Source organism: Balaenoptera acutorostrata, chromosome 1 (assembly GCF_949987535.1).
Source record: "Balaenoptera acutorostrata chromosome 1, mBalAcu1.1, whole genome shotgun sequence".
NCBI classification, from domain to species: Eukaryota; Metazoa; Chordata; class Mammalia; order Artiodactyla; family Balaenopteridae; genus Balaenoptera; species Balaenoptera acutorostrata.
Window position 1 is genome coordinate 117,585,551 of NC_080064.1, and position 22,815 is coordinate 117,608,365.

The 22,815-nt window shown below is 47.3% G+C and overlaps 1 protein-coding gene across 1 annotated transcript; it reads right to left on the minus strand.

Moving 5' to 3' along the window:
• Positions 1 to 350: 350 nt before the first annotated feature.
• CFAP45 (cilia and flagella associated protein 45) lies at positions 351 to 22,146 on the minus strand. The gene is made up of 11 exons (XM_007171796.2): positions 21,961 to 22,146; positions 19,574 to 19,710; positions 17,271 to 17,415; positions 16,761 to 16,931; positions 15,405 to 15,583; positions 13,141 to 13,270; positions 9,421 to 9,567; positions 6,849 to 6,962; positions 6,060 to 6,253; positions 907 to 1,131; positions 351 to 508 (listed from the first exon to the last, which is right to left on the minus strand). The coding sequence occupies exons 1-11, from the start codon at positions 22,114 to 22,116 to the stop codon at positions 430 to 432; spliced, it is 1,677 nt and encodes a 558-aa protein (XP_007171858.2). The 5' UTR covers positions 22,117 to 22,146; the 3' UTR covers positions 351 to 429.
• Between the last annotated feature and the right edge of the window lie 669 nt (positions 22,147 to 22,815).

Genomic DNA, 22,815 nt, shown 5'->3' on the forward strand with positions numbered 1-22,815 from the left:
GCAACTGGAGAAAGACCTCGCACAGAAACGAAGACCCAACACAGCCATAAATAAATAAAATTAAAAAAAAAAAGACTGAGCTGAAAGTGGACATGATGACAGCATCCCAGAGAGTCACAGAAAAGCCGGGAGACACCAGGACAAAGGGACCACCTGGCTTAGGAGCGCGACCATGAGAGAGCGTCCTTCCATTCTCTGCCTCTGAGCATCAAACCGCCCACAGCCTGGGGCTCCCATAACCTATTTTGCTCCTCGTTCAGTGCCCGTGGCAGCCACATCCCCGCAGCAAGAAAGCTGGACTGCTCCTTAGAGAAGTAGAATAGATTTAATCTGTAACTCAGAAGTGTCTAGATTAGCAGCAGTTATGGACACCGAGAGCCTGGGAGGAAGCTGCCCCCTGAAGGCATCCTGAGGGGCAGAGAGGCACCCTCAGTTCACAGAGGTGTCGGATGGGATGTTAGCTTTGCGCTCAGCTTCAGTGCAGTACTTCTCAGGAAGGCCGGTGGCTCTGCAGGGGAAACACAGGTGTAAGGGGGTGTAAGGGCTGTAATGGGTAGGGATAGAGGAGGAGACCAAAGAGGAGGCAGCAGAAGCAGGCTCTGGGTGGCGTTTACAGAACCTAGGGACCTGTACCCCAACCCTGGTCCCCCAATCCATCCCCCAAATACATCCCTGTCGAGGCTCCAGCATCCTGCCAAGGAGTCCCCAGAGAGCCAGGAAGACCCCATCCCAGAACTTTCTTCAGGAGCCCCCTTCAGAGGGCAACAGCCCATGTGGGCCTGGAGTCAGGAGGGAGGCCCTCGCCGCACCCCTGTCACCATCCCTTCATTCCCCTGATCCCACACTTTCCAGCCCACCTCCCTGGGGAAGAGGAGACGAGCTGGGCAGGAAGGGATTTGGGCACACCTCAGCTCCTCTATCTTTTTCTTCTTGATGTCTTCAATGCGCTCACGCCGCTTCCGGGCCTCCTCTTTGAGGCGCCAGCCCTCCTCGAAGGTGGCGATCCGGTCCTGCACGTGCTTCTGCTGGCTCTCCCGCACCTGGCGCCGGAGCTCATTGGCATACTGTAAGCGCCCCATGGCCTTTTTCTCCTCCTCCAGCTGCTCCTTCTCAATCTGCTCTCTCTGAGCTCTAGAGGAGGGACACGGTCGAATGGGCTGGGCTGAGCTGTCCCAGCCCAGGGAAGTCTTTGGGGGAGTTGCTGGGTAGCCTCCTCCAGGGGACACGCTGCAGAGACCAAGGCCCTCCACACTCAGGCCCTCCTCTTCTGTGGCTCCGAGATCAGCCCCAAAGGCTGATCCCAACCAGGCCCGGGTTCATGGCATATGACTCGATGCCATGGGCATGTTTAGAAGGGCCCAGTGCTTGGGCCCAGAGCTAAGGCTCTGCTGTCACTGTTTTGAAATTCTTAATTGTTGAACAAAGGGCTCCACATTCTCATTTTTCACTGAGCCCTGCAAATTTTGTAGCTGGCCCTACACCCAGGATGTCACCCACTGGAAGCTATTGTTCCTACTCTTCTCTCTTATAACAATGCCTAACTCCTCTCCAGCTTGCTCTGAGATAGCTTTCTTTCTCTCTCTCTCTTCCTTCCTTTCCACTAACAATAATAATGACATTAACAAAACCAACAAAGAGGATGTTTAGGAAGTTCAAAGAAGTTGTAAAGTCTGCAATGCGGGCTCTTCTTAGTTGCTGGAAGAAGAAGGAACTTAGCCTGTTATCTCTGATTTCTCTTACTGCTCCAAGTCTCCAACTCTCAGGAGCCTCTGCTGCAAGAAAACTTCACGAACCCTGACATCAGAAGGAAAACGGCTAATGTAGACCAGATGTTCCGAGAAAAAAAACTCAAATGAAATGTATTCACATCTCAGAGGAAATGCAGTCATAGGCCATCCTGAGCTAACTCCTTTTTTCTTTCTCAGTGTAATCAAAAACAAAAACTAAATGTAAAATCACCTTAGGCCAGGACCTCTCAGCTGGGGTCACTCACACCCCAACCAAAAGCACCACTTCACAGACTCATTTCCCTCTAGCTATCTTCCAAGCTCCACCATGCATGGCATGTCCTCTCGGTGCTCAGCAACTCTTTTACACCATGTAGACACCTCTTAAAATTCTATACCTTCCAGGTTTATCAGAAGAAAACTGCTGACTTCCTTGCCCCTCTGTACTTACACACCAAATCCCCACTGCTCGGACACATCTGTGAAAGCAGAAAGATTCTCCTCCTTGCCTTGCCATTATTTTCCTATATAGAGAGCAGTTTTCTATTGTTTCACATTATGTGAAACAGGGTGGAAATGGGGAACCTGTATGTGTCAATAGAGAGCCCCTGGGGTGGCAGGCAATTGGAACTAAACAGGGAAGGGCCTGGTCATTTCACAGGGCTGGGGCACGGATCCTGGAGGCTGGCTGCATTACAAGCATCTTGGGGCTTTCAAAACTACTGATGCCTGGGCCTCACCCCAGACCAGTTAAATGAGAATCTATGGAGTTGGCTCCTGGGCACCAGTACTCTTTGAAAGCTGCCAGGCATTTATAAGAACCATTGGGTAGGGAAGGTCAGCTATTTCTGCTTAGTCAACAGGCTGACAGTTAAAGGCATCCCTCTGTCCAGAAGCAGGAAGTCCATATATAGGCCATAGAGGAGGCCATGCTCTCGAAGTAGGAAAAGTTGGAATGCTGGCCATGGAAGAGACGCTCCTAGCACTTGGAGATGCACATCATGGTGGTCACATGGCCCTGGAGACCCTAGGTCCAGATGCTAACCTAGAAAAAGATGAAATTGAACTTAAAGCTAGGGAGGGCAACATCGTTCTCAATGGTGAAAAACTGAAAGCATTTCCTCTAAGATCAGGAACAAGACAAGGATGTCCACTCTCACCACTATTATTCAACATAGTTTTGGAAGTCCTACCCATGGCAATCAGAGAAGAAAAAGAAATAAAAGGAATTCAAATTGGAAAAGAAGAAGTAAAACTGTCACTGTTTGCAGATGACATGATACTATACATAAAGAATCCTAAAGATGCTACCAGAAAACTCCTAGAGCTAATGAATGAATTTGGTAAAGTTGAAGGATACAAAATTAATGCACAGAAATCTCTTGCATTCCTATACACTAATGATGAAATATCTGAAAGAGAAATTAAGGAAATACTCCCATTTACCATTGCAACAAAAAGAATAAAATATCTAGGAATAAACCTACCTAAGGAGACAAAAGACCTGTATGCAGAAAACTATAAGACACTGATGAAAGAAATTAAAGATGATACAGACAGATGGAGAGATATACCATGTTCTTGGATTGGAAGAATCAATATTGTGAAAATGACTATACTACCCAAAGCAATCTACAGATTCAATGCAATCCCTATCAAATTACCAATGGCATTTTTTACAGAACTAGAACAAAAAATCTTAAAATTTGTACGGAGACACAAAAGACCCCGAATAGCAAAAGTGGTCTTGAGGGAAAAAAACAGAGCTGGAGGAATCAGACTCCCTGACTTCAGACTATACTACAAAGCTACAGTAATCAAGACAATATGGTACTGGCACAAAAACAGAAATATAGATCAATGGAACAGGATGGAAAGCCCATCCTGCGCACCTATGGTCAACTAATCTATGACAAAGGAGGCAAGGATATACAATGGAGAAAAGACAGTCTCTTCAATAATTGGTGCTGGGAAAACTGGACAGCTACATGGAAAAGAATGAAATTAGAACACTCCTTAACACCATACACAAAAATAAACTCAAAATGGATTAGAGACCTAAATGTAAGACTGGACACTATCAAACTCTTAGAGGAAAACATAGGAAGAACACTCTTTGACATAAATCGCAGCAAGATCTTTTTTGATCCACCTCCTAGAGTAATGGAAATAAAAACAAAAATAAACAAATGGGACCTAGTGAAACTTAAAAGTTTTTGTACAGCAAAGGAAACTACAAACAAGACGAAAAGATAACCCTCAGAATGGGAGAAAATATTTGCAAACAAATCAACGGACAAAGGATTAGTCTCCAAAATATATAAAGAGCTCATGCAGCTCAATATTAAAAAAAAAAAAACCCAATCCAAAAATGGGCAGACCTAAACAGACATTTCTCCAAAGAAGACATACAGAGGCCCAAGAGGCACATGAAAAGCTGCTCAACATCACTAATAATTAGAGAAATGCAAATCAAAACTACAGTGAGGTATCACCTCACACCAGTTAGAATGGGCATCATCAGAAAATCTACAAACAATAAATGCTGGAGAGGATGTGGAGAAAAGGGAACCCTCTTGCACTGTTGGTGGGAATGTAAATTGATACAGCCACTATGGAGAACAGTATGAATGTTCCTTAAAAAACTAAGAATAGAATTACCATATGACCCAGCAATCCCACTACTTGGTATATACCCAGAGAAAACCATAATTCAAAAAGACACATGCACCCCAATGTTCATTGCAGCACTATTTACAATAGCCAGGACATGGAAGCAACCTAAATGCCCAGCAACAGATGAATGGATAAAGAAGATGTGGTACATATATACAATGGAATATTACTCAGCCATGAAAAAGAACAAACTTGGGTCATTTGTAGAGACGTGGATAGATCTAGAGACTGTCATACAGAGTGAAGTAAGTCAGAAAGAGAAAAACAAATATTGTATATTAATGCATATATGTGGAACCTAGAAAAATGGTACAGATGAACTGATTTGCAGGGCAGAAATTGAGACACAGATGTAGAAAACAAACGTATGGACACCAAGGGGGGAAAGTGGCAGAGGGGTGGGGTGGTGGTGTGATGAATAGGGAGATTGGGATTGACATATATACACTAATATGTATAAAATGGATAACTAATAAGAACCTGCTGTATAAAAAAATAATTTAAATAAAATTCAAAAAAAAAATGAAAGATGGGTTGCATCACTCAATCTCTACTTATCTGAGCAAAATTTCTGTAATTTTTGTAGCCCTCCACCCTAATTAAAATTTTGTTTGGTTTATTTCCTATTTTATTTTATTTTATTTTTTATTTTATTATTTTTTAATGGCTGCACTGAACAGCATGCATGATCTTAATTCCCCGACCAGGGATCAAAAATGGGCCTGGCAGTGAAAGTGCCGAGTCCTAACCACCGGACAGCCAGGGAATTCCCTGGTTTGTTTCCTTTAAAAAATTTTTTTGATGTTATACAGTCTGGACCAGAGCAAGAAGAGAGTCTTTCCCAGTTAGGCCAGAACACTTAGAGCCAGTAGAATGTCCCAGGGGCCAGGTCTGGTGGTGGCAGATCTAACTGGTAGAAAGTAGAACTACTGAGACTGCTCACTGCTTTGGGGTAGGAGAAGGGAGACAGACAGTGAGAGGTGTGAACACTTAACTTCCACTTATGTGTTGGAATTATAACTGAGCCAACAGAGAGAACAAAAATAAAAAGATAAAGAGCTGACAAGGCCAGAAAGATGGAGAAATATAGGTGAAGTCCATCCAAATACGAGTCTCTAACATCCTTCTTAGATGAATGGGCAAGAATGGTGTTTTATTCATCTGTAATATCTCCCATAGCATCCAACACAGAGCCTTGACTTTACGTGCTTAGTACATATTTGTCAAAAGACCTCCCTAAAAGCCCTGCTCTGATGACTCGCAACCCTGAGTGTGTGAGTTCTTCTCTCCCTCTCTCTTCAACCTCCCCTGCTGCAGTTTCAGCCCAAAGTTGTCGAGGGACATGGAGGTGGGGAGGGCAAAAGGGACCAGATTTATACCTTTACTTACATTTTTAATGCTCCTGGGGAAATAATCCCTATAATCCCCAATTCCTTAATCACTTCCAGGTGCTACTTTCCAATTCTTTAATAAAATTCTTGGCTCAAGTGTCTTTGAAATATTTCAATTATCCATCTACTTAGAATGACCCCACCAACCTGGCCAAGGTGGGTGCACATCTGTCCATGGACGTGCCAGAAATTGCCTCTCCACCCAGTACGGACCATCCCTGCCACAGTACCAGGAAGGGAAGCTGAGGTTCCCAGCTCCACCTACCGAAGAATCCTCTCGAACTCATCCCGGTCCCGTTGCACTTGAACGGCCAGAGTGTGCTCCTTGAAAGCCACCTGTTCTAGCCGACTTTTCCGCAGCTTGGCCTCAGCTTCCATCTTCTTCTGTGCCTTTTCCTTTTCCTTTCTGCGCCACTCTCTGTCGGCAACCTCCTGGTTGCGTTTGGCCCGCAAGGCATCCTGGGAAAGGAGGTGGGGGGGAACCACTGAGGATGCAAAATAACTTCAGGTCCCTTTAGGAAGACACCTACTTCGGACTCTGCCTCAGCTTGCTTCGAGAAGCCCCCCGAATTTCTCTAGCAGCAGGGTTATGCTAGGAAAGAATAAAGGGTATCCTGTCATAGAACTTTCAGGTCAGAAGATACCTTGAGGGGTCATCTTGTCCTTCCCCCACCCCTAGCTCATCCCAGTTCTTTCCCTATACCTGCAACAGCTCCCGGCTGTCCTGCAATTGCTTCTAATTTTAATAACTGCTAATGATGGAGATGGCACAGTTTCCTCTGGTGACACATTTCAATGGTTAGTTGAGGTTGAAAGTTCTTTATGTGGCAGCCAAAATCTTTCTCTTGGACCTTAAGCACGTAATACACTTCTCGATCCTTGCTGCCATAGGCTTGGAAGGAGGCCCATCCCTCCGTCCTCCAGCTACTGAAGTCGAGATAACTTGCATCCTCTCTTCTATACCCTCACCCTTGAGACCATTCTACAGGCTGTCAAAGGAATAGTTAAGGGGATGGGAGAGGCCGAGAGAAGCTGAGACTGAATAGGTAGGTACCTGCTCTGCCTGGTAATCCTGGGCCTTCTCCTGCATTGCCCTCAGGCGGGCGATCTCCTTCTCTTTCTCCCTCCGGATTCTCTCCTGCTCAGCCTCAAACTCTGCTTCTCGAGCCTGCCAGGAAGAAAAGCCCTCACAGAATGGCTCCCATTGCCCCAGCCTTGCAGAGAGAAACTGAGCCCCTTGTCTATTCAATATTCCCCCTACCCTTTCCTGACTCCTTTTAAGGTAGGGCAAAATGACTAGCAATGCACTGACATGAAACTAATCAGCATTTGTAAGATGCTTCGTTGCTTACAAAATGCCTTCTCCTGTAATATCCCAGATGGTCCTCACAACATCTCATTAGATTGATATTATAAAGAAACTGATGTTCATAGAATGCAAGGGTCCTGTCCAAGATGGCACAGCTAGTAAACTACCAAACGGATTCAAATGCAGGTGAGCCCAGCCTTCATGCTCTGTCTGCTACTTCACAATTTCCAAGTTGCAAGGCTGCTGGGCCAAGTTTCTAGAAATAACAACTGTGGCTTCCTGCCTGTCTTGTAAAGTACAGGAGGTGGAAGTTGTCTCATTAGTCCTTGGGCAAATGGCCAACTGTGCGATGTGCGTTCCCCCAGTGGTTAGCAGATACCTAAGGAATGAACTATCAAAATTAGCTCCCTTTGCCACGTCTCTGAAAGAGCAGACATATCCTTAAAAGCTTTCCATACACAGCTTCCCAACTACCGTTCTTGGGTAGTCATAAGACTAATGGCTTAGGTTGAGTGGAAATGTGATCATCCCGCAAAGAACGTTCCTTAGCCTTGTTCCAACTTTCCAGATTTCTGTGCACCCAATGAGTTGTCAGCTTGCGAGCTGTGCACAGCTGGCTGTGTGTCAAGCTGGTCTCTCTGCTCCACGTTGCCCTAGATGGCAGGGCAGGGAACTCTGGAGGCTTCCACCACCAATCTTTGTCTTTAGCTCTAAAGCAGCAGCCCCGGCTGTAAGAGCAGAGACCACTGTGAGGTCAGGGAAGGGCTTGTGATATACTTGGATACTTATGGTGGGCTGTGGGCATGCCCAAGTGCCCGATCCCTTTGCCAGTTTCCTGCCTCTCCCAGCTCCTCCTGCCAATGACATTTTCATGTATGAAGACAAGACATATTCCTCTCCTGCTCAGAAATCAATGGCAATTCCTCATCATTCCACACTTCCAGTTCTGCTCAAGGTCCAAGACATTCCCAACAACTGCTCTCAGCTCTCCATCATCTCGCTACCTCATTTCCCATCACAACCACCAGAGACTCTCTGCGGCAGCCAGTGAAACTGTTCACCAATTCCTACACGTGATTGGCTTATTATCACCACCTTCGCCCATTCAGGGAAACAGTTGCTGAGTTCCATACGTTGTACATAGCATTACTCTAGGTACATTCAGCCTGTCTGATACTGAACACACACTGAAGCATTCAGGATCTTTTCAATCAGTCAATGACTAGGTTCACAAGGTTGTTGTAACGACTAGATAAGGCAACACACAGAGCCCTTAGCACAGAGCCTGTGTACAGACTAAGTGCTTGATTAATGGTAGTTGTGTGATCGTTATTATGCTGGAACCCCCATTCCCCAGTGTCACATTCTCACTCTGTTGCCTGCATATCCCTGGCATCCAGTAAGGAAGCCAAAGCCAATAAATGAGCTTTGTTGAGCTTCATTTTCTATCGTTTGCATTTGGAGTATAGAGGTATATCAAATATGCCTTTTCCAATTGCACCCACACCCTCTGCCTGCCCATAATTAAGAATCCCTACCATAGAGAAGTATGGTATCATCATGGAACCTCAAAGCTAGCAGGGAAGGCAGGACTCACGTATGAGGAATTGAATAACTTTCCTGCCACCTCAAGTTTTTCCTTCTCTTCTTATAGAAATCCATGTTCACTCCATCTAAACCATGCCTAAAAGCTTTCTCTTGCCCTCCATTCCTCACAGACCCCAATCATGCCATTACTCATTCTTGTCCCAGAATGAGTCCGCACATTCACGAGCTGCATCTCCCTATAACTGTTCGAGGGTATTGCTCCCTGTTCCATGGTGCATTTGTTCTTATAAGTACTACAGGGGGTGGTGGTTGAAGGCTCTATTTTCTGAGCCTAGCATCCAGTATAGGATGGTTGCCCAACATAGGAATTTTCACAAGAAATTTATGGGGCAGCTGACTCATGATTGATTACTGAAGATATAATTATCCAGGTCATGAGGAATCCACGAAAACTTTACTTTCACCAATAGTTTTAATTTTCTTCCCTGCCTGCACCTGACCCTCACCCCAACTTCTAATCAAAGGTGTTAACAAGGACAATAACACCCTAATTGGGGTGTCCTTTCCAGGCTACTCTCTGGTAATGAACAAGGGGACTGGCCAAGTTGAAGAGAAAAAGAAGCCAGGCCCTTGAACTAAGGACATGAATTTTAGGATGATGACATAACTATCTTCTGTTGAGTGAGCTTAGTTCTCATGCCTGCATCTCCCTGAGACAGACACTCCATTCCTGCTCAGAAGTCCCAGGCATCAGTAAGCAGGTCCCTACCATCTTCTTCTTGGTAAATTCCATCACCATCTGGTCTGCCAGCTTCTCCTGAGCCAGCAGCTCTGCTTTCTGCCTCTGGTTTTCATCATTGATGCGTTTGATCTCAGCCTGCATCTTCAGCTTTTGCTGGTGTCTTCGTTCCAAGTCCTGCCACCGAAGGGAGAGAGCCTCAGAGTAGAAGGGGAAAGATCAAAAGATACTGGCCTATCAGGACAGAGAGACACAGATGGAGGCAGGGAGAGAAATGCACACTCTGAAGTCTAGCTCCAATTACTGCCCTTGATTAAAGCTGTTCTTTCAAGGGTCATCAATGACCTCTCCTAGCCAAATGGGCCTTTGCAGTCTTCATCCACCCTGACTTTGCGGCAGCCCCTGACACTGTTGATCTCTATGCACTCTCAGGAAGTGGAGGCTCTTAAGATTCTACTCAGTGTCTTCCCCATGTCAGGCAAAATCCTATCCTTTGTTCATTATGCTTTCCTCCTGCCTTCAATTTCCTTCCCCTATTCAAACCCAAACTTTTGGTCTCTGTTCAATAGTGATGATTAAAATAGATAAAATAGAGTATTGCACTAATTGAGTACTTTTTATTCATAAGACACTTTATATAACCTACGTCTAACACCGAAATGTGCCCCCAAAAACCCTGAAAGGTAGTCCTTGTCATCTTTCTTGTACAGGTGGAAAAACTGAGGCTCAGAGTTTAAGCGACTTGCCCAAGGGCCATACAGCTAATGAACTCCAGAGCCAGAATTTTGGAACCTGGTCTGTCTAAACTAAAGTTCCAATCTTCTCTGGAGCTCTTACTTGATTGTCCCAAGTTTTAATTCTCTCTGCATTTCTGAATTCCCTTTGCACTTAAGATCGTGCCACAGCTCCTTGGACTTGATCATACGTTGCCGTGAGGATCCCATTCGCTTCCTGTGTGTTCATTCTGCCCCAGCCAGAGGACAGGGACCATGTGTAACACTTCTTCTCTTTCCCAATACCGAGAGGGAAACAGCAAATACTCAATAATGAGGCAGGGAAGAGGGGGCCAAGGTGAGTGGCAAGTGAGAAAGAGAAAAACCCTCAGAGAGAAAAACAATGAGTGATGGACATCAGAGGCCCCATCACCCTGAGTGACAAGATCCCTTCTAAGGAATGAGCCTGAGCCTTTGAAAGCTCCCAGTGATCAGACCACTTCTGAGCACATCCTCAGGTCCCAATGTGGAGGGGCACTGGGACCTTGGGCAGTGGCCTCCCTACCGTCTCAAACTTGGACTCCTTGCTTCAAACTCTCCTACTCATCAACTCACCCCACCTCCCACAGTGCTCCCAGCTCCCTCCATTTCTTCAAAGACTAACCCCTACCTGGCCTCCCAGCTCCTCCTCAGCCCAGCTTCTGCCCTGATGCATCCCAGGCAACACTGCTGACCCTCCCCCAGCTTGGCTCACTGCCCAGTGCAGGGCTGTTTCCTCCAGGAAGCCTCCTGAACCAGACCAGCACAGTGCTGTGTGCCTCCCCCCAGGTCCATGTGGTGCCTGAGTCATGGCCGCCAGCATCCCCTCACTCTCCAAGCACCTGCCTCCTTGCTCACGCCACAGTTCCCTTCCTGACACTCCAACGCCCACACTCTTTTTTGCTCTTTCCCTTTCTTCCTTTCCTTCCTACCTTCTTCCCATCAGTTTTACTCATGCCATTGGTACCCCAGGCAGTATTTAATCCCACTGACCCTCAAAGCTAGAAAAGCTGCTGACTTCTGATCTATGACATACATATAATCATATATTTACTTACTTCTTTGCCTATTTATTTACTTTTTGGTTTGTTGTTTTTGTGGGTTCATTTCATTTCCAAGAAACCAAAGGACTTCCCCTGTTTCTCATCTTTGAAGCCATCGTAAAGCAACCCCAGATAAACTCCCTTCATTCTCTCCATCTTGCTAGCAAGGTGGGGAAAGCCGCCTTTGCATCACCCGGAGATGATGAAGTTCTAGGCTGGGGAGGCAGAGGTTTCTATCTCTGCCTAATGATACTTCCTGGAGACTTAGGGAGTGCCTAGGACAGGAAAAGGACAATGACGTAACACCAGAGTAATTGTGTTGACTCAGTGACACCTGGAACTTTCTCAATGAACCCACCAATGCCCATTCCCCACAATCAAGTTGGATTTTCCAGTCTCCTGCATATCTACCCCAGACCTGTCCTTCCTGGTCCTTTCCCTCTCTCTCCTGAGCCAGGAGCTTGGCCAGGTCTTGTCTGTCTTCATGGCCCTGTTGTTCCCCTTCTCAAGCAGTTCACAAGGCTTCCTGCCCCTCATCTTCCCTGACCATCTGGTGATCAGCCTCCCACCCCTCACACAGATCTTCATACTGCAAGTGCTCGAGAAGCCCTCATAATTATAAGGCCCCCCATGAGATCCTTCAGGGCCCCCTGTCACTCCTCACCATCAAATTCACTGGGAGATGACAACTCAATCACCCCTAAACATGGGGAAGGAGGAGAACAATAAAAGAATATGTGTTCCACAAGTTAAATGTCACCATGAGGAAATAATCAGACAAATCAGAATGCGGGACATTCTTCAAGTCAAATGTCCTGGATGCTTCAAAATATCAGTGCTATAAAAATGAATGAATGAATGAATGAATGAGGAACTCTTCTAGATCAAACTAGACTAAAAAGACTTAGTGAATGCCATGTGTGAACTTTGATTGAATCCTGGTTTGGATGAAAGAAAATAACTGAAAATATATTTTTGTAACAACTGAGTAAATTTGAGCGTAGAGTAAATATTAAACGATATTATAGAATCATTGGATTCTAATTGTGTTGATAATGGTATTGTTGACTTGTAAGCGAATGTCCTTCTTCAGAGATACAGGTTGAAGCATATAGCAGCAAAGTGTCAAGACACTGGCAACTTACTTTCAAAGAGTTTAACAATATCAAAATATGTATATACATCTAAAAGAGACAAGCAACTCGGGCAGATTAACAACCACTAAATCTAGGTGACGCATTGATGGGGGTGGTACAGTTCTTTCAACTTGTCTGTGTGTATAAAATCTTTTAAAAGTAAAAGATTGAGGGGAAAAAAGAATAAATGCACCAAATGCTTGCCATGTACCTCACTGTGCCAGGGGCCTTTGTATATTGCAACAGATCAGGTAAGGCCAATACAAGAAGATTTGTTTAAGTCTACCTGGTCTGAACAGGTGTGTCTTCATTTCTTTTGCAATGGCCATGCTTACTAATTTTATTTAGGCTAACAGGAAAAAAGGGTTTGGCTCCTCAACACAATTAATGACACTGGGAGGCAATGTACTTTGGATGAGGCAACAGCAGGGAGTCTGGAACTAAGACACTGCTACTCTTCACCTACAAAGTCTATAATATCCCTAGATAATTGAGGGACGACAATAAAACATCCCTATGTTTATTTGTGCAAAGCATGTAGCCATATCTTTCCTTCACGTGTCCATTCACACGGATGTGTCAGTCCTGGACCCCAAGTCCCAGTAAGACAGGGACGGTATCCAAATCACTGCTCCTCCCCCAGCATGACTCCACAGCCCAACAAATGTTTTATCTGGCAATAAAAAGTTGATGGTGACGATGATGTGAAATGAGCATGTGCCTGACGGAACATCAGCCCACACGCTCAAACCCCACAGTGCTGGAGGGCTTTTTCACTGTTGCTGGTGGAGCTTGGCATTATCTGTGCGGCCCTGTTACCCTTAGATCCTCCTCCTGGAGCTGTTCCCTATACGCCAGCATCTGCTCCTTCTCCTGCTCCCGCTGTTCGGCAAGCAGCGATCGCTCCTCCTGGTTCTTTTCCATCTGTTCCACTATGTGCTGTCTTCCTCTGGGAAGAAACAGTGCCACGGTGTCTTAGAAACCAAGGGTCTGTGTCTCTCTGTTCTAACCTCCACCCAAATAACCGCTAAGATGGGAGGCATCATAGGAACAGTGTGACAAGTGCCCCCTAAACATGGCTATGCTTCATGAACCCAGACCAAAGTCCTTCCCCAGAGGGTCCTGGCAGGTTGCCTCTCCCTTCTGAACTCCTGGTTCTGGGGCTCACTCTTTTTTTTTTTTTTTATTTGATGCAATCCACTTTATTGATTTTTTTTCTTTCATAGATTGTACTTTTCTCTTGTTGCAGAGCATGGGCTCTAGGCACGAGGGCTTCAGTAGTTGTGGCTCGTGGGCTCGGTAGTTGTGGCTCGCGGGCTCTAGAGCACAGGCTCAGTAGTTGTGGCACACGGGCTCAGATGCTCCGCGGCATGTGGGATCTTCCCGGACCAGGGCTCGAACCCGCGTCCCCTGCATTGGCAGGCGGATTCTTAACCACTGCGCCACCAGGGAAGACCCTCACCCTTCTTGATATTCCCTCGCTTCATTTGTCTGCCCAAGAGGCACCCACATCGTAATACACCTTCTCCCTTTCAGTGTGTAAGAGCTTCTGAAATCCTACCACCTCCCAAGCCTTCCCAGAGTAATCAGAGGGAGTGACCTTCTCAAGCTGGCTTCACAGAGCTTCCCAGAGTTAAAAAGCCCATGACTTCTGTCTCTGGTGCATCTGCTATCACCCAATGTATCTCGTCTTCCCACTCCACCTCCCATGCCTAGTTTGCTAACTGTCCTTCTTATATCCAATCGTATATTTTAAGACCGTCAGCTGCTGGTGGACAGGGCTGAGTCTGAGGAAGTCTCTCCACTCAGCAGTGCCCTGGCTCAACAATGGAAAGCAGAGAAACCAGATTCTACAATCAGTGTTGCCAGTGACTCCCTATGTGTTATTGGGATGTCAATAAATTTGGAAGCATCCAGACACCGTGATATATGAGTAAAGGCTGAGAGAGTGGGAGAAGACACAGATTAGGATAAGAATCTACGGGAAGGAGTACGAGATTGGCATTCAGATAGAGCTCTTGAATGCCTTCATGACTCCAGATGAAATACACTAGAGCAATGAGTAAGAGTTATATGGAAGCAGGTTTAGACTCAATATAAGGATCAGGTCAAATCATTAGAGCTGCTGATAAGGCAGGGATTTTCCTTTCACTGGAACTGTTGATGCAAAAAATGAAGAGCCACTTGGCCATGAAATAAACTTTTATTGGGAGCCTGCTATAGTGGACCAGGTACCTACTAGAAGTACAAAGATGAATGGTACATGAGAACAGAATACAGATGGGGAGAAAGAACTGCCACTCAGTGTGGTGCAATGACTATTTTTTTTACAAGGACTATTTATAGAGGTAATTCTTGAATTATATGTTTGGCGTTCTAAATCCAGGATACTATGATTCTATAATTTACCTGCATTGGGACTTGTCCTTTCCTGCAAAATGAAGGGGACTGAATTTATTCATTCTAACATGTATTAAGCACCCACTACAGTCCAAGCACTCTGGTAGGCCCAGAAGCTACAGAAATGAATAAGACAGGGACCCTGTCCTCAGTGAGCATATAGCCTGGTGAGGGTCAGGGAGCCACGGTGCAAGGAGGGGTGTGCCAGGGTATAAACAGGGTGTGGCGGGACCCAGAGAAGGAAGCCCTAAAGCCTGCCAGGTGAAGTGGGGGAGGTTTCTCAGGGGAGGAGACAGCAAAGCTACATACTAAAGGAAGAGAGCGCGTTTTTCGGCGGGAAAAGGAAAGAGAAGGGTATTCAAAGGAGAGGGAACAACAAAAGTCATGAGCTTTTGTCAAGACCTGGCACGTTGGGGGAAATGAAGGAAAGCCTCATAGAATGGATGGCAGGAAAGGGTGCAAAATGAGGCTGAATTGGGGCCAGATTATGAAGCACCTGTTGTGATCTTGGAAATAAGCTTTAAGAAGTTCTGTGGCTCTCTGAATCACTCCATAAAGGTTTTGAGATAATAACAGAGGATGATAATGACCATTTCTCGCGTCTTCCCCCTTTGCAAGGCTATATGGACCTAAAGGCACATGGAAATGACTTAGAGAGGGAGGTGCCAAAGCCATCTCTTTACCGGATTCTCTCTTCCCGCCTCTTTCTGTGCAGCTCCTCCTGCCTCTGCACGGATTTCAGGCGCTCCACCTCCATCATCTGATCCAACCGCTTCTCCTCTGCATCCAGTTCTTTTTGAATCAGCTGCTTCTCCAGAATTTGGGCATCCCGGATGGCATGGCACTTAGCATTGAGGATGATCTGGGGAGTAGAAATGAAGTTGTGGTACTAGGCCTGGGAGTAAGGATGGTGGGGGAAATGCATCACGGGGATGTGGAAGTTGGAGCGGGGAGAAATGGGAGTAGAATCCTATTGAGTGTGCTCACAAGCCCAGAAAAGCAATAGCGTCTTTCAGGGTATTGGATCTTAGTGTTTGGGGGGTCATGGATCACGCTTTGGGAATATGATGAAAGCTATGGGCTTTCTCCTCCATAAAATTCATTTGCATCTGTACACACAAAATTTCCATAAAACTTCAGAAGTTCATGGTCCCCCTTAGAGACCCATGAACCCCAACTGAAGACCCCCTGTTCTACACTTCGGGGAAACAAACATTCTTGCAGAGGCCAAGCCACTAGATTTTTAAGCTAGAAGAGCCCAACATGACACATACGGGAATGAAAAACCATGAGCCATCAATAAGAACTATGGAGTAAAAGCTTTGGAAAATAAAAGGAAGTAGAGAAGATTTACCTGAGAGACAGAAACTGTAGATGAAGGGGTTGGGGAGTCAGCATTTTTCATTTGGCCAGGAAGTGAACCACATGCAAATGAGTTACACAATAGAATTCCAAATGAGCCTCTGGTCTTTATGCTCTCAGCTAAGGGAAGCACTTTGAACACGACAAAAAGAACCCAATTGCCTGGGACCACCATACGTGGCCAGAATTGAACTAGCAGGATAAAGATACAAGTAACATCCTCACATGCCTTTATCAACCCACAGTTCGCAAAGCCTCTCCCATATATTAGCATATTTAATCCTGCCAATAATTCTGCTAAGTAGTTTCACCACCCTCATTTTACAAAGGAAGAAAGTGAGGCTCAGGGAGGGCAAGTGACTTGCTGAAGGTCACACAGCAGGCACGTGGCAAGTGCAGCTCTCCACCCCGTTCCCCTGCCAAGGCCAGACCCTGACCTTTCACCCCTGCACCCTGTCTCCAGCTGGAGCCCATGCTGTCAGGTGTGTGAATAAGAGATAAGAGGAGGGAGGACTTCCTTGGCGGTCCAGTGGTTAAGACTCTGTGCTCCCACTGCAGGGGGCATGGATTCGATCCCTGGTCAGGGAACTAAGATCTCGCAAGCTGTGTGGCACGGCCAAAGGAAAAAAAGAGAGAGAAAGAGAGATAAGAGGAGGGAGGGAGAATGGAGGGCTCACCTTTCTCATGTCCTTCAGCTCCTCCTCCTGCTCCATCCGCAGCTGGCTGGCTCTCTGAAGGAGGTCCTGGGCCCTCTCCTTGGCCACCTCCTCCAGATCGTTGAGCTTCTTGCTGTTCCTCCAAACCATTTCCTTCTGTTTCATGATCTTCTTGCGTGTGGTCACTGCGTCCTATGGGAGCCACGTCGGGATTAGTGGGGGGGTTACTCCCTGTGTTCTGTGCCCTGGGCACTAGCCTGGCTGCCACGGTTGACCCCAGATGAGTTTCGCATCACCCCACCGCACCACTGTCAGAGCCCAGGGGTTTCTCAGCCTGGCTTCCTCACCCTTCCCGCTGCCCTGCGGTTCCTCACACACACAATCTTAATTCTACAACATGTCCTCTTTAGCACGTTCACGCCCCATTTCAGGGTCCCCTAACTAGAGCTCCCAGTCTTGTGGGAAGCCGGCCTCTCCCCAGCCCTTCTCTCCAACCCCCCCTCTGCATAGATGGGGGACGGGGGTAGCTACCACAATGGCTTCCTTCTCCTTCTTGAAGGCCTGCTCCCTGGCCTTGAGTTCTTCTCTAGTCAGGACGTGGGATGCCCATTTGATCCGCTCAAACTCCTCAGGGCTCATGATAAGGGACTCCCCGGAGGGGTCCTTGGTGGGGATGCTGACACAAGGATTGAACAAAATTAGGGAGGGGAGGGGAGGGCAAGCTCTCAGCACCACACTGCAGGCTGCTCGGCTCTCTTCCCCACCCCTCATCACTGCCCACCACCTGCAGGGACTCGGGCAAGGGCAGGAAAGACAGCCAACTGTGCAATGGGTCCACTGGGGAAAAGGGGTCCCAGGCAAGGGTGGAGTAGCATCACGGGCTAAAAAAGGGACAGTTTAAGGACTTTTCCTAAAAGGTCCAGTTCATAGGCTACTTTCTCTGCACCGCCGTGTATGACCCTCCCCCATGTATACATACATAGACCACCTCCTTCCCTCTGCTCTCCCTGCCAGTGTTGTGGGCAACTTCTGTCTCCCTTGCTGGATCACAAGCTCCTCCAGGATACGGACTCTGTCTTAACCCCACAGGCAACCCAGTGTCTGGCACAGTGCTGGGCACAGAGGGAGGATAAATAAAGCTATTGAATTGAACTGTTAAAATAGATGATTCCTGGGCTTCCCTGGTGGCGCAGTGGTTGAGAATCTGCCTGCCAATGCAGGGGACACGGGTTCGAGCCCTAGTCTGGGAAGATCCCACATGCCGCGGAGCAACTAGGCCCGTGAGCCACAACTACTGAGCCTGCACGTCTGGAGCCTGTGCTCCGCAACAAGAGAGGCCGCGATAGTGAGAGGCCCGCGCACCGCGATGAAGAGTGACCCCCGCCTGCCACAACTAGAGAAAGCCCTCGCACAGAAACGAAGACCCAACACAGCCAAAAATAAAATAATTAATTAATTAATTAATTTTTTTTTTTTTAAAAATAGATGATTCCTCAAGGATGACATAAAAAGAGCAAGGGGATGCCAGACAAGGATGAAGCGGATGCCAGTGAGAAACAAAAACATCCCTGTGCATCCAGCCCAGAGAGAAGCTTTGAACCCTAAATATTAATTAAACTCTCTGATCAACAATAGTCAGAGACATGTCTATAGACCTTTCTAGCCGCCCAACACATTCAACAAACCAATAGATAATTATAATGATTACAAACAAATGACACACATTAAAGATGGAGCAGAGGCATTAAAGATGCCTCTGGGTGAGGCGACTTAACAGGTACATGGCTAGGAGGCAGGAAGTTAAACTTCCTCCAATAAAACTGGTGCAGGGAAGGTGTCCAGGAGGTGGACGAATGAGCGAGTGGACTTGAGGCTTAGCCAAGATCTTGTGGTTCACTGGGTGGCGTGGCCCCAAACATCTGGGATCTGGAATAACAAAAAATGATCTAAATCTGAGACAGCATCTCACGCTGCTCTCAGCAGCCCTGACAAGTCACCAGCAACTTCACCTCCAACGTGTTTTTTAGGACTGGACCAGTCCAAGAAGGAGACATTTCTTGGGCTCCAGGAGTATCTGCAGGGCTGCTACCACATCTGGCCATTTGATGCCAGAGCTGACCAGAGTGCTCCTGGAGCTCTGTCCCAGCCATGCCTCCCCAGCTTGTGACACAGGCTGCATTTCCTGGGAATTCAAATTTTTAGTGAGTGGAGCCAGAGTAGGAAGAACGGTTTGGAGAATGAAGCACTAGCACAAGAGCTAAACCACTGAGTGACGGTGTTGGCTCATTTCACACGGCTGAGCTGGGCCTAAACCCCACAGGAGAGGCCCAAGCAAGGGGACCGCTCCAGTCAGGAAGCCATGCTGAGCTAATCCCAAAAGAACCCAAGAGCCCTTGGGAATTTCCTCTTCTGGCCTCAGAGCCTGGGAAGAAGCCAAGGGGCTAATTAGGCATCTGGTCAGTTTCCCTTTGCTTCCTATTCTTGATGCAGCCAAAAGGAAGTGACTCATCTGGACATTTCCCTTTACCAGTGGGAAAGTGCACTAATGGGGGCTCAGAGAGGACCCCTAAGCACCTCCCCTCTACCAGCCCCATAGGACCCACGGCAGCCAGAAGAAAGGGAAGAGAAAGAGAATCAAGGACAATGGCAGTAATAGATACAAGGTGGGGAGAAACAAAAGAAACCAAAATGGAGAAAAAAGGAGAATCAAGAAACAAAAGGGGGGAATGAATAGGAAAGAGGTGGGGTCCGCAATGACAGAATGAGACCAGGTGGGTTTCCCCATCTCCCCGCAGAGGTCCTCAGCAGAAAGGCTCCGTGCGCTAGGTACTCACATGAGCTCCCGGACCATGTCCCGGGTGATGAGCTGGACGGTCTCTGGCTTGTGGTCCAAGCCCAGGGCAGTGAGAGTTTTCCGAGTGGCATGCTTATCTCGGAGCAGCACGAGGGGGCTGTCGCTCTGGGTCAGAGGCTGTGGTGTCAGGAAGGACAGCTTAAAAGCTGGTCACCACACTTCCTGCTGGTCAGCCCTAACTTCAAGTACAGCCTTCCCCTCTCCTGGGGCTTCTACCCCATCCAGCGGCAGGGGAGGCTGGCTGGGGCCCAGACTGCAGGACCACCAAGAGTAGCCAGGGCACTGAGAGAGCAGCAGGGTACTCTGCCCTTGAACATGGCCAGATGTGCTCTGTAACGACCAACTCTTCTGAGAGCAAGGTTTCTTTATACCTTGTACAGATACTCCCAGAGCAATGGGGGCGCGGGGGGAGGGTTGCTAGCGTACGTCCATTCCTAACCTAAAACCATCAGGAATGAAAATTTGGGGTCTCTAGGTTCTCCTCCCTCCATGGTTTACGAAAGAAAAAATAATTAGCTCTCCTGACCACACTGTGGGTTTGAAGCATACAATTTGTTACGGACCCATCCAATCTATGAAATTTGTTATTTTTAATCCTTTCTAATGATTCATTTACTTTCATCCCCCAAAAAAGCCATATGGAGGAAGTTAGAAATAGCTAAATGGCCCTGGTGGAGACCTGCCCTTAAATCTAATGGGGTGAGGAAGTCAGTGAGTTAGAATTCAGCAAGGAGAATACAAATTAGATATATGAGGTTTTTTTAAAACGTTCTGACCATGAAGGAGTTACATAATAAGAAAATGAAATCACTTTTCAGGAAATTTTGAACACAGGAGAGAATTTCATTTGTCATGAACGCAGTATCTGTGGTCCTGAGTAGAGGCAGGGACATGGCTTCGGTGGAGGTCCTTCCTGTCTGGAGAATCCCGCTTTGCACACCCGTCCCTGGAGTGCTGCTGCCACCTGGTGCCCATCTCTGCTTCCAAGTGGCACAACTCAGTCAGGTCACAGGCCACTTCTGCCCCCTACTGCCGGCTGGGAGACTTCCGGGACTCTCACCCAGCAAAAAGGTCAAAGAACAGGCCAGGAATAGGCATTACTTTGCCTGCACACTCTTGCAAGTCAGCAGGACTAAGTCTGGAGAACTCGGCCATTTCCAAATCTATCTTCACTTTAACTAGAAGACTCCCCATGGACTCAAAACAAATAAATGACACGTCTGTAAGTGAAATTGCATTGCTTTGATTCTTTCCCTTGTCAATAGGAAACTGTTGCAGAGTGGGCATCTTCTAAATGGATCAAGATGCCCATCTGGAACACTCTGGAAAGTCCTTTTTTGTTCGCAATGAGGACAGTGAGGGGCAGGGGTAGACATCAACTCTCGTCTCCCCAGTCTGCCTGCAGCCAGAGCTATTCACAGTAGTATTCACACCACCACTGGTATCTTTCTTCTCTTTCGCTTTTCTCTGCTTCTTTTTCTTTTCTTTTTTTTTCTTCCAGTTTTCTTGAGACATAGTTGACATACAGCACTGTATAAGTGTACAGCATAATGATTTGATTTACATCCATCATGAAGTGATAATCACAATAAGTTTAGGGAATACCCATCATCTCATACAGATGCAAAATTAAAGAAATAGAGAAAAACTTTTTCCTTGTGCTGAGAACTCTTAGGATATACTCTAACAACTTTCATAGATAACATACAGGCAGTGTCCCTTTCCTCTCTCAATCTCTCACCACCTTTCTCTCCGTGTCTCATCCTCCTTCTCTCCTTGCCTCTCTTCCTTCTTACCGCCTGAACATCACGTGTACCAAGGTTACTCCAAGTTACACTCTGGTTCCCCTTCTCTAGTCGTCAGCCTCTTGGACGGGATGACATTTGCAAATAAACACCTGCCTGTTTCCCAAAGCAAAGTAACTGTTTTAGCTGAGCAACTGGGAAGAAGGATGATTTTGTGCTTTTTCACTCTGATGCTATTCTCGGATGGAGGGGGAATTATGTTGGTCTGTATCTGCAAGCTTGGGCCAGTGGCCCTCAAACATTTCCATCACGGGGCGCTCGCTGAACAAATACCGAATATTGAGTGCTCTGCAGCTGAGACTCCCTTCAACGTTATAACAGCTTTTTAAATGCTGTGAAGACGTAAGGATTTCATGGTGGAGGAAGCCAGGTGCCCTGTTTGCTTGGGCCCCACTAGGCGTCCGAGCTCGTGCACTCGAACCTCAGAACCCCTCCCTGTCTTCAGTCTGAGAATCACCTGGGAGGGGGGTGGCCTGCCCAGAGCTAGCATTGTCCTGAGCAACGCTAGTTTGGGTCACTGCCTCCAAGTGGCAGCTCCCTGGAGGGGCTGGGTGAGGGTTACCTTGATAGCTCCGAAGAGGCTCTCATCCACCTCGGAGTTCAGGGCTTTGGTCCGATAGCAAGGCCTGTTCCTTGACCTGCTGGAAGTGGTAGAGGAGGAGCTCAGGACGCCAGCTGTGCTTAACGGCTGCAGGGAGAGGCAGAGAAGTGCGGTCATCAGTACTGAGTGCCATCTGGACCCCGGGCAAGGTAGACACTTCGCCAGCCCGTGCTGGGGGGACGTTGGATGGGCACGTGGGAAAGCACCTGGGTAAGCCCTGAAACGTAGGGGACACCCCACAGGAGCAGGGCCTGGCACACCAGCTCAGTGAGGAGGAGGACTCCTGAGGGTCCCCGGCTAAAGAAGGCCAAGACACCGTGCGGCGGAGAAGGAAGGAGAAAGGACACAGGATGGCAGGAGGATGACCTCAGTGTCAGCTCGGTTCTAGTCTCCCACAAGCACAGTCTTGTGAGGCCACGTGGGCTTTCCTGCCCAGATATGTAGTGTCCTCTTCACCTCCAACCTCCTCAGCCCGAGCGCCAAACCCCCTTCACAACTGACACTACTATTTGACCTCCTTCATGTCCCCACCATCTCACAAGGTTGCGCTGGGGACCTGAGGACACTCAGGATGGAAAAGCACTTCGCCCACTGCTGGCGGGTGGTTGGTGCCTGATACACTTCAGTGTATTAACAGCTGCCAGCTACAGTTAGGCAGACCGGTTCACAGCATACACCATGATGCTCTTTCACTCCCAGGACCCCTTTAATGTGCATTAGTCAGTTTTTAACCATCCAGTACTTTCTAGATTTGGGGAGTTCCCCATCTAATGAGGTGAGAGAGACAAGGATCATCCCTGAATGTAGAAGCTGAAA